At 40.6% G+C, this 14,734-nt stretch overlaps 1 protein-coding gene across 2 annotated transcripts in view; it reads left to right on the plus strand.

The window, feature by feature from the left end:
• Positions 1-14,390, plus strand: part of PDE6D (phosphodiesterase 6D) — a 37,405-nt gene extending 23,015 nt beyond the window's left edge. The window contains exons 1-8 of one of the 2 annotated variants that reach the window (XM_062582931.1): positions 3,086-3,102; positions 3,892-4,030; positions 4,861-4,977; positions 5,886-5,974; positions 7,217-7,255; positions 10,419-10,544; positions 11,280-11,385; positions 13,771-14,390. In XM_062582931.1, coding sequence (XP_062438915.1) covers positions 5,893-5,974; positions 7,217-7,255; positions 10,419-10,544; positions 11,280-11,385; positions 13,771-13,852 — 435 coding nt within the window. In that variant the 5' untranslated portion in view covers positions 3,086-3,102; positions 3,892-4,030; positions 4,861-4,977; positions 5,886-5,892 and the 3' untranslated portion in view covers positions 13,853-14,390. Of the gene's footprint in view, positions 1-3,085; positions 3,103-3,891; positions 4,031-4,860; positions 4,978-5,885; positions 5,975-7,216; positions 7,256-10,418; positions 10,545-11,279; positions 11,386-13,770 lie in introns of those variants that run through there. The other variant, XM_062582930.1, reaches the window with a different exon arrangement.
• The last annotated feature ends 344 nt before the right edge of the window (positions 14,391-14,734 follow it).

The following is a 14,734-nucleotide window of genomic DNA, read 5'->3' on the forward strand; positions in this document are numbered from 1 at the left end:
CTGACTGCAAATTGACCTGCGCTGCTTTGTTGTTGTAGGCTTTTACAGGGTGCCTCAATGTGAGTGCCACTAAGATTATATATATAAAGAGGTTCAACCAGGAAATGCTTTCATGGTGTGAACATAGCTTATCTTCAGAAAGGCGACCTAAGGCACAAAGAGCATCTCTGTTATGTTCTCACAGGGAGAATATGACATATAGCAATGAATACCATAGCTTGACAACACGACCTGTCTGCCTGCACAGCAGAAATGATTTAAAGTCTGCTTAATATAGTGTAATGTACTAATATTAACTTCTGCCCTGTTAGCATCATTTTCTATTAAAATTAATGTAAGGTTGACATGGTATTCAGTAGTATGTGTGACTGTCTTCCCAAGGATGGTCCAAGAATGGCTTAATCCAGAACTGCCTGATGTTAGACGAAAATTTGTTGTGGCAATATAAGATCCATACAGACAGCATCTGCAGGCAAAGATGCTGGGGAAAGGGGGGGAAGGTAAAAAGAAGAGTAGTACAATGTTTACTAAGTATTTGCTATCATGTTCGGCTATTTGCTGCGATGCTATAGCTCTTAAATATATCCCTCCAACTACATAATTTGCTGTGAAATTACTTTGTTGGTTGGAGTGGATTTTGCTGCATTTTATCGTGTTTCACATTAATCCTTGAATTTCACTGGCTTCTGTTGCACAGCAATTTGTTCTGTGCAGGAAAGTTTAAAAGCAGCCTCTCTTAGGGTGAATACTAGAGTGTCAGGAGTACTTTGAAGCAATAATTGTCTTCCTTCCATTTGAGGATTTAGCAGAGCACCTTTCCAGTCCCCAGCACTTCGCGTTGTTTGGAGAAGCAGGTAACCTGTATCTTTTGCACAACTCCAGAGAAGATGGTTTATAATATCAGAGTTCTAAAAAAAAAACCTGCTCCTGTAAGAGCTGCCATAGCACGAATTCTGACTAGTCTGGAATGAACCCAAGAGAGTATGCTGCTGTCTACAAGCAGGAGAAGGCGGCAGTGCTATGTAGATGCCAGTAAGGTCTGAGGAATAGCTTCTATTTTGTGTGTTTCTTTCAGTTCTTTTATTATTAGCTAAAATGGATAGACACTCATTCAGTTCCTTCAAATACAATTTTATACTGAATTTCAGCCTTGGGCAAGGAAGAAAGACTCCTGTTTGCTAAACACACTGCCAACATTTATAGTTGTGGTTTATCAAACACTAAAGACAGCAGCATTTCTTTTGTGTACAAACAGAGTGAACTCAAGGACCTAATTCAGCAGAGTATGTATGCACATGCTTAAATTTAAGCATATGATTAAGAATTCTGTTGAAGAGGGATTTGAGAGTTGCAGTAAAAAGTGAGATCAGAGGTTCAGAAGATTAGAAGATGAATGGCATGAGTGGGGTAGAATCATAAGGCCATTTGAGTGATCTACTTCTTAAGTCTATCATTTGTTAGTTATTTTACATAACTTATTTTGGTCCTCAGTCCTCAGACTATTGATATAAAATAAACAGATGAGATGCAGATGTTCTTCTGGTTGAATATAAATTCAACCCCTAAAGGTTGATTATTATTATCATCTGTAACACTCTTTAAAAGAACATGTGCACCCATATCATGAGTGCCTGGTTGTGCCTGCTTTTCACAACCATGTCAAATCTGGAAATAAGGTTGGACAGTTCAGAAGCTTCACTGGGTCTGCCAGAAATACATAAGTCTGAATTCTTCAGGGCTTTCAGCTCTGCTTTGTCATTTATCCTGTAGGACAATTCTTATTTCCTCCTAATTGTTGAGATCCTGTTTGCACCTGGCATGTGTGAACTGTTCTTAATGATGCATTTCACATACAAAAAAAAAGCTAGCAAAGGTGATAAAAGAGTTTCCCTTCCAGGAGCAGTTATGAACATTAGGCTTGCTTTTATTATGAAAGGTAAGAGTGCCAGCAGTTCCTGAGGTTTTGGAATGGTTTAGACAGCAAGGAACAAAATAAAAATGGACCACTCTTTGATGGAAGAAATGACACCTATCGTTCACTGCAGCTTTTGAGGTACTCAAAAAGTGTGAAACATTGCGATGTACAAGTAATAGTCGGGGAGATTGGGGCAGAAGTTCTTTAACTCCATGATACTATAAAATGATTAGTTTTGTTTGTACTCATCCTCTTCCATCAAAGTTATTCTTAAATACCAGTGTGGTAATACATGGAGATCCTTTGCAATGCTAAAACATTTAAAGATAAGCTTGTATATTTTGATTTCTTTGGAGGAAGTGATGTCTATGGCAGATAAGGAAAAAAAATTTTTCTATTCTGAGATCAGAAGCATTCAAGACAACAAAACTTGGATTTGGAAATACAGAACCATTTCCCTTCATCAGGCTAAACAAAGTAGTTCTATAAGGAAGCTAATTCATGTCATGTATATAAAGCACATCAATTTCCAGCTACTGCAAAGCTTTTATGTAAGATTTGCTGACCCAATAGGTGATGGTATATAAATAGATCAACAGTACACCCTTCCTCGTGCTGTTCTACCTAATCCTTCCTTGCCTTCAGGATTGAAGTGTATTTGATCTATTGAGTCTTTAATCAGACATTGTTTCCCATAAAAAGCCCCCCAAACCAGGATAATGAAAATATAATGGTGGAAGAGTGTTCCTCTGATTTTAGAATGAGAAACTGAATTAGAGAAATACTATTGTTCTTCTTTTTAAATTTATCTTAACTTCACAAGGTTGTAGCTACCTGGCCCTCTATCTGCTGTCCTTAACTACCCCTGCCAAGTAACTCTACATGAGCATCTTCAAAAAGAGTAATTGTGTTAAACCATATTAATGTACTTTCCCCTATTTGATAATACTTAAAATGCCCTCTTCATCCTGCCTGCAGGTCTCCACTGCTGCTCAGAAGATGGAGCACTTTTTATTTTTAGTAACAATATCTCTCATGCTGGGATGGAAGAATCTTAAACCAATTAAACACATTAGAAGATAACAGTGTGTGTGGGTTTGGTTCAAAATCTCCATTTTCTTCACTCTAGGGTATGGTCCTAGTACCAGTCCAGGATGACAGGAATAGTGTAATAAGCTGCTAACTAGGTAAGCAGTACAGCTTCTGCTTTGTCAAGTATTCCCTTGCCAAAAAGATCGCTATTGATGGGTTTTACTTTTTTTTTCTTTTATTACATTACAGTAGGTTCTACAAATGATCTAAATTTTGATTTAGGAAAATTTGTTCAGCTTTCTGTTTCTTTTTAAAGATTTCTTTTTTTTTTTAAGAGAAGAGAAGGAAAGGGAGAAGGAGGGGAGGGAAGGGAAGGAAGAAGGAGAGAAGGATGGAAAAAAGCAAGATAGTCCATTAGTTAGAGTACTGGTGCATCAGTTCTCTCTGAAATGTTGGGTTTGCCATTCTGGTTAGTGTACTGTCTGCAGTTCAGAAGTCACTTGTCTGCTCAGCTTGGCACTATGCAACCTACAGCCAGGCATGTGAGCTTTTAATTCTTACTGAAATTGATAGTGAATAAATGGCAAGTTAACACTTTTGAAGAGCCTCATTTTTTGAAGTTAAAAGTTTTTGATAATCAAGTGCCCCATTTACTGAATTACTGTACTGCTAATAGTCAAGAGCGTTTTCATTGCAGGGTGTTGTGAAGATAAATGAACTTGTCAATGAGATGCTCAGATTGTCTCATTTGTTGTTTTTCTCTAGTACATGGTATTTGATAGATGACATACTGCTTTCTACACAAGTAGCTTCACCATGGCTAGTTTTTATGTCTGTCTGTGGGAAGTTATATCTAAAAATGCTGAGTTCTTTGACATTTTAAATTAGGGTTGGGGTGGTTCCATCTTGCAAGTTGCGTTGGCTTGGGACTTTGATTTTTCCAGCCAGCAATCACATGAGGTGCCTAGCCCTGCTGCAGGTTCTTCTTGCCGTGCTGTTGCTGCTTGTCTCCCCCCCCGACATCCTGCCTGCAGCCCAGTCTCCCTCTGCTCCACTGAAGCCTTCTAGCTGTCAGCCACAGAGGTAAGGAAGAGGTTTGGGGTCCTGAAGATAACGGGAGTCACCTTTCTTGCCATCGGCATGAGGCTTTTTAGCTGTGGATTTCCAGTCTCTCACAAAGTTTGGTAGCTGAGGAACAGTTTCCACGTCCCAGTTTTCTGCCAGGATGTGGAAGTGGCATACAGGTCCTGCAGGGATAGTGTTTTCTGACTTCTCCCACTTTTATTCCTGAGTTAATCCCAAATCAAATGATCAGTAAGATGTGTTTTAGAACAAGTCTACAAGGACATGAGCAGACTGCCTACACTCCCTTTGCCTGCACTCCAAGCTGTTGCTAGTTTTTGGAAGCTGTAAGGCCATGCCTGTGTAAACATGCCCTGTATATACACATGTCCCCCTTTCTTCTCCCCCCTCACCTTTTCAGGGGACTCGGGAAGTCTGGCTAGCCCTCAGAAAGGGAAAGGCTCCTCACAGCTGTTTTGAAGCAGCCATCATCCCTTCCCTCCTCCATGGACATAATTTTACAACACATTACCATGTAAAACAAAATTTGCTAAAGGATCTGTTTCTTCCCTGGACCTTTGGAAAAATATGATCAATGTGAAGAGTCTGTGTGAGTCCGCATGGAAACTGGGTATGTCAGAGAATGAATTATATATGCACATCTCTGACAGCTCCTATTTATTCCTAAGTCAAAGTCCATACTGCCTTTCGCTCTACCTTCCCAGTCATCAGTTCCGTGAGCAGCTATTGCCTCCCCTTCTCCCAGACAGTTTCCAGTGTCTTGTCCAAGAGGCTTTCTGCCAGGCTGCACTGAAAGGTCTGTTTTTACTATTTTTCCCCTGTCCTTTTAGATTCTGCTGCTTGTCTTGCTGTGGAAGTTTGGAAAGTACTGAGTTCGAAGGTTGCGGTGCCACAAACTAGCAAAAGAATGCCTGTGGAGCCTTGCCCCCAGAAAGGAGTTGATTTGCGTGGCCTTGATCTCACAGATCCTGCTTTATTTAGACTGCTTGTGTTTATACTGGTGACTGCTCAGAGCCACTCTAAGCTGTGGAGCAGAAGCCTGCTGCGGGGCCTTGGGCTTCCTGAAGGATATATCCCTGTTCAAAATGGTATTGGACAGGTGTGCAGACTCCTTACTCTGATGTGTAAATAGCTGAGTTATATAATGAGATTTTTCAAAGGAATGCTTAAGATCATTACTAACCATCCCTTTGATAATTTGAGTTTTTCATACTTCATAACTTTCATAGCTAATTCATTGATCCCAGGTTTTTTGAAAGCTGGCAGAGCCTCACTTAATAGGAGTAAGAAGGGAGTATCTCTCTTTGCTTAGTGCTCAGCAGCTGAAGAATTCCAGTGAGTGGGAGTTACCAAGTCAACAACAGTAGAACAACTATTGATCCTATGTTTTGTAAATTAGGAAAACAAGTTCAATCTAGTATTACTCTTTTGCTAATGTCATATAGGAAATACTTTTTTTTTTCCTTTTCCTCTTAATCTCAGAAAGGGAGAATAGAGAACAGTACTTGTTTGTGTAGAGGTATCTGTTACTGTTAGTAATGTTCTTGCTTCTCTGCAGCACAGTGGCATTGCCTTTATCCTTTAGAAGCAATGGAAAATGATAAATGAGGTTAACAGGCTTCAGTCTAAAGGGAAAACTGAATCTGTGAGTATACAACTCTTGTTGCATTCATCCTGGTCAAGGGTTGGTTTGTTGATTTATTTTCTAGGAAAAAAAGCATCTCTTGTCTCCTGAGAATTGGAAAAGATTATTGTAACTCAGCTGGAGTGGCCTAATCCAGGGCTTAGCAAAGAAGAGTAGATTCAGTATTTAGGGATGTACATGGCTTGTTTTCCTTAATTGCTTCCCAATCAGAAATTGGATGAACCTTCGGGATGCAGAAACAGGGAAAATCCTCTGGCAAGGAACAGAAGATCTGTCTGTACCTGGAGTGGAGCATGAAGGTACTGTGTAGCCTTCCTGTGCATTTGGGGGCTGGGTAGTGCTGTATGTCTAAGTGACCACTGCTACTAGTATACCAGGGCTTTGAAGGACAGACTGCCTGGCTGTTAGTTGAGGCTTTCACCACAATAGCTGGGGGAGGGAGGCCCACACAGGGGAGGCCTGTTCCCTTCCTACTTCTGTCCACGCTGTCCTTCACTCTTTCCTATGCATGACAAAGCACTGGGATAGGTAATATCCCCTGTCAGTAGCTTTACTTTGGCTCTGTGAAGTGTGACCTCACTGAACTAACTTTGAAGGCTTTTCTGATATGTGGATATCACATATCACACAGCCAATCTCCAGCAAGTGGAGTGAACTTGATCATTTAATTATGTTGGCGACATTGATATATTTTTGGTTAAACATCAAGGACTGAGTTCTGTCTTGTAGTACTAGGACATACCTCTCCTATAAATTGGCCTATCTGCTGTGTCTGATGGAGGCAACCAGCTTATACAGATCCTTCTGTTTCCAGAGAATGCAGAGAGGATTTGTGGCAGAATGCTGTGAGTCCAGTAGTCTTCCAGCAAGATTCCTGGTTTCAAAGCTAGCTTAAGGCACAGATAAATGAGTTGCCTCTCCTCATTTGGTTCCGAGTCAACATTCACCCTCTTTATGAAAAAAAAGTTCATTATTTGGATCAATAAGTTGTTTCAAGTCAAGAGTAAACTGATGCCAGGAAAGGAGGATGCAGGTCAGAGCCAGAGGAAGGCAGACTGTGACTGAGTGATTCCTTGTAGCATTTCCCAAGCTTTGTCTCCGTTGGGCTGGCTAACCTGTACTCCTGTTCTCGTACCAGTGCTATCTAACAGGAAACAGCTCTGTCAGTTTGCCTTAACAGATATTTACTCATGCCCACTGTACAGATGCCTGTATTTAAGAAAGATATTCCAGCACTTTCAAGTACAACTCTGCTAAGCGATTGAAACACAACTTTCAAAGGAAATGAGCTAATTAATCAGTTTGATACCTCATTTCTTAAACTGTGTTAGTTGCTTTGCCATCTTGATATAAGTGTGTAAGTTTGGGCATGAGTGCCCAGAGCAGCTAAAAAGAGACCTAGGAGGAATGAGGAATCAGGCGTTACAAAGCAGAAAAAAATCAGTCAAGAAATATTCCCATTCTTCCCAGATACTGTGTTATGAAAGCTTCCCCTCGGGGGTATGGCCAGTCTCTGAATGCTCTTCACTCTATCTCAACAGATGGTTACACTGCCTTGGTTCAACATAAACTACAGAAAGGTGTGTTTTGGGACAGAGTGGATGGTTGAAGCTGTGTCTCATGAGTGTTTGTTTTGTTGCCCCATTTCCCACCTGCTATCTTTCTCACATTGGCAAATGGTATCACCTCACTGTGTCTCAGATTTTGCTCACATATAAAACAGGAACCCTCACCTCCATCAAAGGAGCTTGGGGAATTAATTAAAATATACTCTGGCATGAGATTAATGCCATTGTACAAGGAACTGCTAGGACCTTATCAGGTGTGCAGTCCTGGTCATCCATCTTCAAGATGCATGACTTGCATGGCACAGAGGCAGAGAAGAGCTATTAGGAAAGGCCACTGAAAAGGCCTTTCCTAAGAGGAGGATGGTCTTCCTTAGGAGATGAGAAAAGCCATTCACATATAGCGTAGCAGGAAAAGAAAAGTGAGATGGATGGATTGTTCTCAATAAACAGGCTAGGTGAGGGGAGAGGTATCCAACAATGGAGGATAATCTGACCATGAATTAAGAGAATGTGTCGGGAAATGAGATTCTGAACCAGTCTCACAGTAGAAACAGTGACGACGAACAGACAGAGTAGTTGTTTCAGGATGGGCGCTGTAATGTGTCTGAAAGACGTTACAGAGCACCAGTGTCAGCGTTCCGCTATGGCAATCCAGGGCAAATCACAGTCGAAACATGGCAAAGATACAGCATCAAATATATAGGAGACTGAATAAAATATTTTTCATTTAAACAGAATTTCTGTTTGATTTAAGCACAGGTTTCTTTACAAAAATGAACTCTCAAATTTGAAATTGTGATACTCTATTAGTATTTATCTTACTATTACCACTACACTAAATAAAAAGAGTATTAATGTGATATTGGATTGCTGATGAAGTTTTAAAGTCAGGATCTGAAAGTTGTGAAAGATCACTGCCTGAGCACCTGAAACTGGAATTTACTATGAACTATGCCAGCTTTTGATAGTAGGAGTCTTTCTGATTATCCAGTTTTATCAATGCAGTAACAGTGCATTCAAAACTGGCAGACAATTGGGGAAATGCAAAACAGTAAAGTTTTTCCAATATGTAAACAAAACTAGGAGTAAGCTGCTGTGATCTAGGACTTGTAGAATTACCAGGGTTGTTCCCAGTCATCACAGTCAGCTGTCATTCATGAAATACAAATAATCCTTCCATTGGCTAAGAAAATAGGTAGTTTTGAATCCAAAATGTGTTTGGATAAACTATTTTTTTTCTTTCATTTTCATGACCCAAATGATTAAGATAGCTTTGTTCAACTATATAAAAACATAATGATATTGATACTTTAATTGAATTTCAGTTTCTAGCTAAGTGCAGTTTGGCCCAAAACTGGTTGTTTAGTAAATAATAAATGTGCCATTCATCACTTTCTAATCTAATCAGAACTAACTGTCTGAATAAATGTGTGCTAACTATATAATTGCTTAAATAAGTTTGCAAGTATAGTTTATCCCCTGGTTAACAAAAAACAGTACTACATTTAGGATAAAGTCTATGCTTGTGTTTCAGTGTATTTTAATGATCCTAACCAGTGAGAATTAAACTTCATCCTCTTGTATCTTTTTAAAGGAAAATAAATGTAACAGTAACGTGAGTTTAAAATATAAATGAAAATTTTCTACTTGATGGTATAAACACCCATTAACATCTCTTAGATCAGGAATTTAAAGACTTTGCAGTCCTACTTTTATTAAAAGTAACCCTTTATTTTGCAGTTTCACAGTACTAGAGTAAACCTTCTCATTAGTCTGTCTTGGGAATGAAAGAAATGTAATTATTAAATTGTGGAATAGTTTTAACAAGTCATTGTACACTTACCTGCAAAGGGGATGTTTATTCGTAACAGGCTGTAGTCTGTACCTGTGAAGGCAGTACAGGATGGTGTCAGGTAGATTTCTATGCAGAAAAAAGACTAAAAACAACGAGAGAACTTTTGCATTTAAAAAATTTTCCCTTTTTAAACTTTTTTTTTTAAACCTTTTTGGGGGCGAAACATGGTCTGTGTGCTTCTCCATGAGCTAGGCTAGTAGCTAACACTCCTTAACCCTCCAGCTCTCTAGATTGGTTTCATATCAAGGTCCTATTTAATTAAACCATTTTATGTTAGATGTATTTGCCTGGGGTTTGGTGGGCTGTTCCTTTCATTAAACAGCAGCTTGCTGTCTGCTCATGGGCATTTTGATAGGCTTTCCATTTAGGGACAGTTTAGCTCATTAAACACATATCTGTATTCCCTCCCCTCTTTACTTCTGATAAATTTACATGAAACTTTTCCTAATACACTAGAAGGATTCTGTACAATTGCATAACTGCAGTATGAAGGACTCAGCAGCAGTAGTAATTTTTTAGTATATTGCTTCCCCCCCCCATTCTCCTAATTAGGACCTTTCAGAGGATTAATCAGTGCTCCCAAACTTCCTTCTCTTACTCATCCACCCCAGAAAGCCTTATGAAAGCTGTTTCAAGTATGGTTTGCCACTTGCTCTTGGTATCTTACCCATTGCAGGAGCTCAGATGCCTTGGATTGCCAAATTACTTTCTCTCTTAAACTGTATAGCCCAGCACTGACTGTATTACCTACGCAGGGCTGGATGTTTGAGGAACAGACATTTGGTATACTTTTACAGAATGACTCCTGGAGAATATATGAGATGACTAAAACTGCTGCTGGTCAGAGAAATAGCCATTTGTGGTTTGATTGGGATGCAGAGTCTAAAACAGAAGCAGAACTGATAAGAGTTTACACATTTGCTCTGCAAAGCAGTCTTCTGGCTGCTTGTGACCTTCAGCACACTTCCTGAAGTAAAAAAATTAAGTCATGTTTCATATTTTGACTTGAGGAATTGTGGGATTTAGGAAAAAAAAAAAAAAAAAACAGCTGCAAAACAGGAGTTTGAAACACCAGTTTTGCACTCCTGGTTCTGTTACCAGTTTCATTCCTGGCTATGGGCAAAGTACTTAACATGTTTGCATCTCAGTTTTCACCAGCATAAAAAGCAAGCAGAGGGAGTCCTTTGTGTCTGCATTTCTCCTACTACTATGCGCTTGTACTAGCACTAATCATTATTTCAAAGTATAGTATGAAAGCACCTGAAGCAGCTGTGTTTGTTTTGTTGTGTCCGAAATAATGATTGTTTATCTGTTTGACAGCTCGAGTTCCTAAAAAAATCCTGAAATGCAAAGCTGTGTCTCGGGAGTTAAACTTTTCCTCAGCAGAACAAATGGAAAAATTCCGACTGGAACAGAAAGTTTATTTCAAAGGGCAATGCCTAGAAGGTATGCATCTGCTCTGTGGGCAGTCCTGCTGCGGCGCAGGGAGTGCCTCCCGTTATGGCAGGGATTATAGGGACTAAGATGGGTTGAACGTGGTTATTTTAATTTTTCAGAGTAGCACTGAAGCACTCATCTTGTCAGACTAATGGGCCACAGTATTAGGAAAAGCATTTCATAAGTGTATTAGCACTTAGTTATGTAAGCAAAAAATCTAGGTAATCGTGCTTCAGGGCATAAATCCACCACAGGCTGCCTGAGGCTAGGAAACAGGTTATTTTAGAGGCATCCATTATGGGGATTCATGCATCATCCTCAGAAGCACCAAGTGACTCCATAGCTGCAGATCGGATCTCTTCCATTGCAGTCTTAATTAAAGGGAGGCGAGGAGATAAAACACGGAGCGTCTTGTATTTTGGGCAACTGGTTGTACACTTAGTCTAAGCTAGATCTGAGGGGATGTCTAAAACAGAGGAAATGTTCTTTCCCTGTTCTCAGTTAAGTGTGATGGCATTTCATTGATTGTTAAGAAGTTGCATGACTATTACATTTTAGAAAGGGAGTATCTTCTTTAAGAAGAGGGCAGAGTTCAATGCAGTTTAAGCTGTACAAAATAATTTAAATGTAAAATAGCGGCAGCACAGTAGGACAGTTCTCCAGCCTGTCAGGTGAAAAGCAAGAGGACCATTTGTGGATTTTTTCCCCTTTCACATGCCTCTGGATCTTCTTTTTACTTTGCAGAATGGTTCTTTGAATTCGGTTTTGTGATCCCTAACTCCACAAACACTTGGCAGTCCTTGATAGAGGCAGCACCTGAATCACAGATGATGCCAGCTAATGTTTTAACGTGAGTGTTTTGGGGCTAAAGAATTTGAGAGCAGGCAAAGAAAAAGTAGTACATGACATTTCCATGTGGGCTGTGGTGGGAATGAGGAGAGGGAGCAGCTACCACCCCTAAAATCAACATCACTACTGTTAGCTATTGACAGATGCAAGGGGCTAAGCCAACTTTATTATCTTCTTTATCATAAGTTAAATTTGCATTAATATAGCAATAAAAATTTGGAGAAAGTGGAACCACTCTTTTGTCAGAGCTGGTTTATTTTTTTGAAAAGTGATCTGTGAAAGGATTAAAAAATGTTTTGCAGCCTAGTGCCCTTTATATCCAGGCAAAAAAGAGATATTCGGACCATTTTCAAATCCAGCTATTGATACCTGAATCTTGTCAAAGGTGGGTGTTATTCAGGTGATGTATCACTCATGGGCGTTGCTCTAGTGTTTGTTTCATTACTACCATTTTGCCACCTCTGTATCTTTCACGTTGGAGTATAAAATAAGCATTTAGTCATATGGAGTTGTATCTGGGGATAAAACAGCCTTAAAGCTAGGAAACAGGTTATTTTAGAATCATCCATAATGGTACTCACACACCTTCCTCTGAAACATCTAGTCCAGGCTACTGTTAGCACATTGACTTTGAGAAGGTCAGCTATCTCTAGGACACTGATCAGAATAATGTATGGTGGGCGCAGCCCTGAAGGTAAGCTGCAACGCACAAGCTGTGTAAGGTGAAAGAAAAAATACCTCCTTGAGGGAGGCCACTGGGAATCTGTAATCACTGACAAAAAGCCACCGTCCCTGCTGTGGCTGATGTGGTGCTAGATGGGTGCTGGCAGACACATGAGGAGTATGTTGCCAGCAGAGACAGAAGGGAATAGGACTCCTCCTGCCAACATAAGGCAGTTAGAGAGCAGCCAGTCTTATCGCGAGGTCGCTGTGTCCTCTGGAAGACCTCCCTCTCCAACGTTTTCCCTATCGCTCCCTGTCTGGAGAAAAGCCAGTCACACAGAGAAGGCACTGGGATGGGAACTATCCCCGATTTCTATTCGCAGCACATTTCAAAGAGATGGCAGGCTCAGCAGAGAGCTTTGGTGTTGGAACAGTGCTCCGTGGCACTTTGCTCAGGACTTCATAGATGCTACATGCACCCTTGGCTCCTGGAGCTGGTGGCTTTTAGTCAGTACAAGCAGAGCCAAATTTGGGAATGAGAATAAAGAAACAAAGACATCTGCAAGTTGGTTTTGATCATCTCAGCAAGTGAAGCAGTTTTCTGGACTGGGCTCTTTGGAGGTGACAAGTAACCATGAGGATTTTCCCCGATGTCTGTCCATTTTTACACGGTAGCCCATGTCTCTTTTCGATTCTTGGAGGTCTCCTAAAATCATTCTTGAGGGCTATTCAGTAGAATCACCAGTCCAAAGAAATCCAAAGGGTTTCTGTGGCCCAGAGATAACAGTTTCTTTCAGCTGCTGAGACTTGTAGAATCCCTCACCTTCTGATACTCCCCCAAACCTCATGTTTGTCTCAGTGTTTCCTCAATAGCAAGAGAGAATGGAGATATGGCTTTGGGAGCTAAACAAGGTGCTCTGCAGAATGACTGGGAATATCAAATGAGAACATTCCCTGATATTTGAGTTCAAGCATTGTCCACTCTGTAGCAAAAGCCTTACACTCTTCCCAGATTCAGCTTTGCCAGTGCTACAGGTATCAAGAGCCACAGTGGAGATGCAGCTGCCACTTTGATTTTCAAGAAACAGGTTATTTAGACAATGTCATATCACATCGCTCGGGTAGCCAGGTGTTGTAGTGGCCACAGTGTTTCTACCTTTGTGTACTAAAATTCAAAGTCAGCAAGTTAAATCATCAGCATTTATTCACACCCAAATCAACATTTCTAATACAGTTTGTGTAAGATGTGTTTTCGAATGTCCATTTGCATTTAAGCTCCTCTTGAGGAAAATGACACATTAAGTTAATTGAAGTAGCTCACTCAGCACTAGAGGATACAGAATAAAGATTTTCCATTCTTTTTTACAATTCACTGCTGGAGAAAGGACTGTAGGTGCTTGGACTGCTATTTTATTTTCACCAACAGAAGTGAGCAGAAGCGTGCCATTTGTGACCACTCTTTGCCTGGTACAGAGCCCAGAAATGGGGCAGCAGAGAAAGGATGGGCAGAACTACTCCATGCAGGAATTCAGTGAGGAGATCCTTCAGACTCAGTGCCCTAGGATCAGGATGTAGTGCTCACTGCATGTGCCTCCAAATTAAAGCTAATTTTGTGGAGATGTAAGAGGCTAGCCCAGGCCTGTGAGAGCATTGAAAGGAGCAGTCATTTTCTACTCCATCTGCATTCTTCTAATATCTCTTTTTTCCTCTCTTCTTTCCACAGTGGTAATGTTATTATAGAAACCAAGTTCTACGATGATGACCTCCTCGTAAGCACTTCCAGAGTGAGACTTTTCTACGTTTGAGATGGGGCTTTTTGGGGCTGTTTTAGTTTTCCTCCATACAGTTCTTGGTGCAGAACCCCCTGACTATCCAGTGGAAGACACTTCCTGTAGGCGGTGACCCTGGGGACCAGCTCAACGTGGGTTGTGACCTTTGCCCATCAGTTATTTTGCTTTCTCCTCTGACAAGAGCAGACCAAACCCTCAGAGACATGACCATCTGCTCAACAACGGGTTGGGGAATAAAGACTGTCTCTGAAAATGGGCAAACAATGGTCATGCAGAACCAATACTGTAAATTACGTTAGTCTCATCCTTTGTACTTCTCTGGATCTTGGTATAATCTCCCATTTCCACTCACATCAGCTCTCAATGCATTTTGGATTTTGGGGATTAAGTTAACCTTTTCATTTCTCATATTTTAGTTTTTTATCCTTTCACTGGATTTCTGTGTTAACTGGTCCACACATCTTCTTACCCTGAACTTGTAAAATAGACTGTGATATCACCTAATGTAATTAAAACAAATTTCTCAATTAAAACATTCCTACCGTCCAAAGAATGGAAGAGATGTTAGTTCTGTGTTTTTTCCTTTATTATAGAAGTGTCTTGCAGCACACAAACTCTTTATCACTCAAGCCTGCAGCAGAGCAGGACTTTCCACCACCTTGCTTCTTCCTCATGTATTTACTAAATTTCCTTTCGTGCAGCTGACCATGTAGGAGGGATTTCCTGACTACTACGACCATTGGCAGGGTTTGTCCTTGGCTTCATTTCTGTCCTTTAGTCTCTCAGGACAGTTTGTTCGCTTTGCCCAGCCAGTGCTGAACCAGGTTTCTTGGCCAGCACTGCACACTGTTCTGTTTTTCCTAGTTCCAGGGGACACTCAAACCTCACTGCAAAACC

This window comes from Rhea pennata, chromosome 9, assembly GCF_028389875.1.
Source record: "Rhea pennata isolate bPtePen1 chromosome 9, bPtePen1.pri, whole genome shotgun sequence".
Taxonomy (NCBI): domain Eukaryota; kingdom Metazoa; phylum Chordata; class Aves; order Rheiformes; family Rheidae; genus Rhea; species Rhea pennata.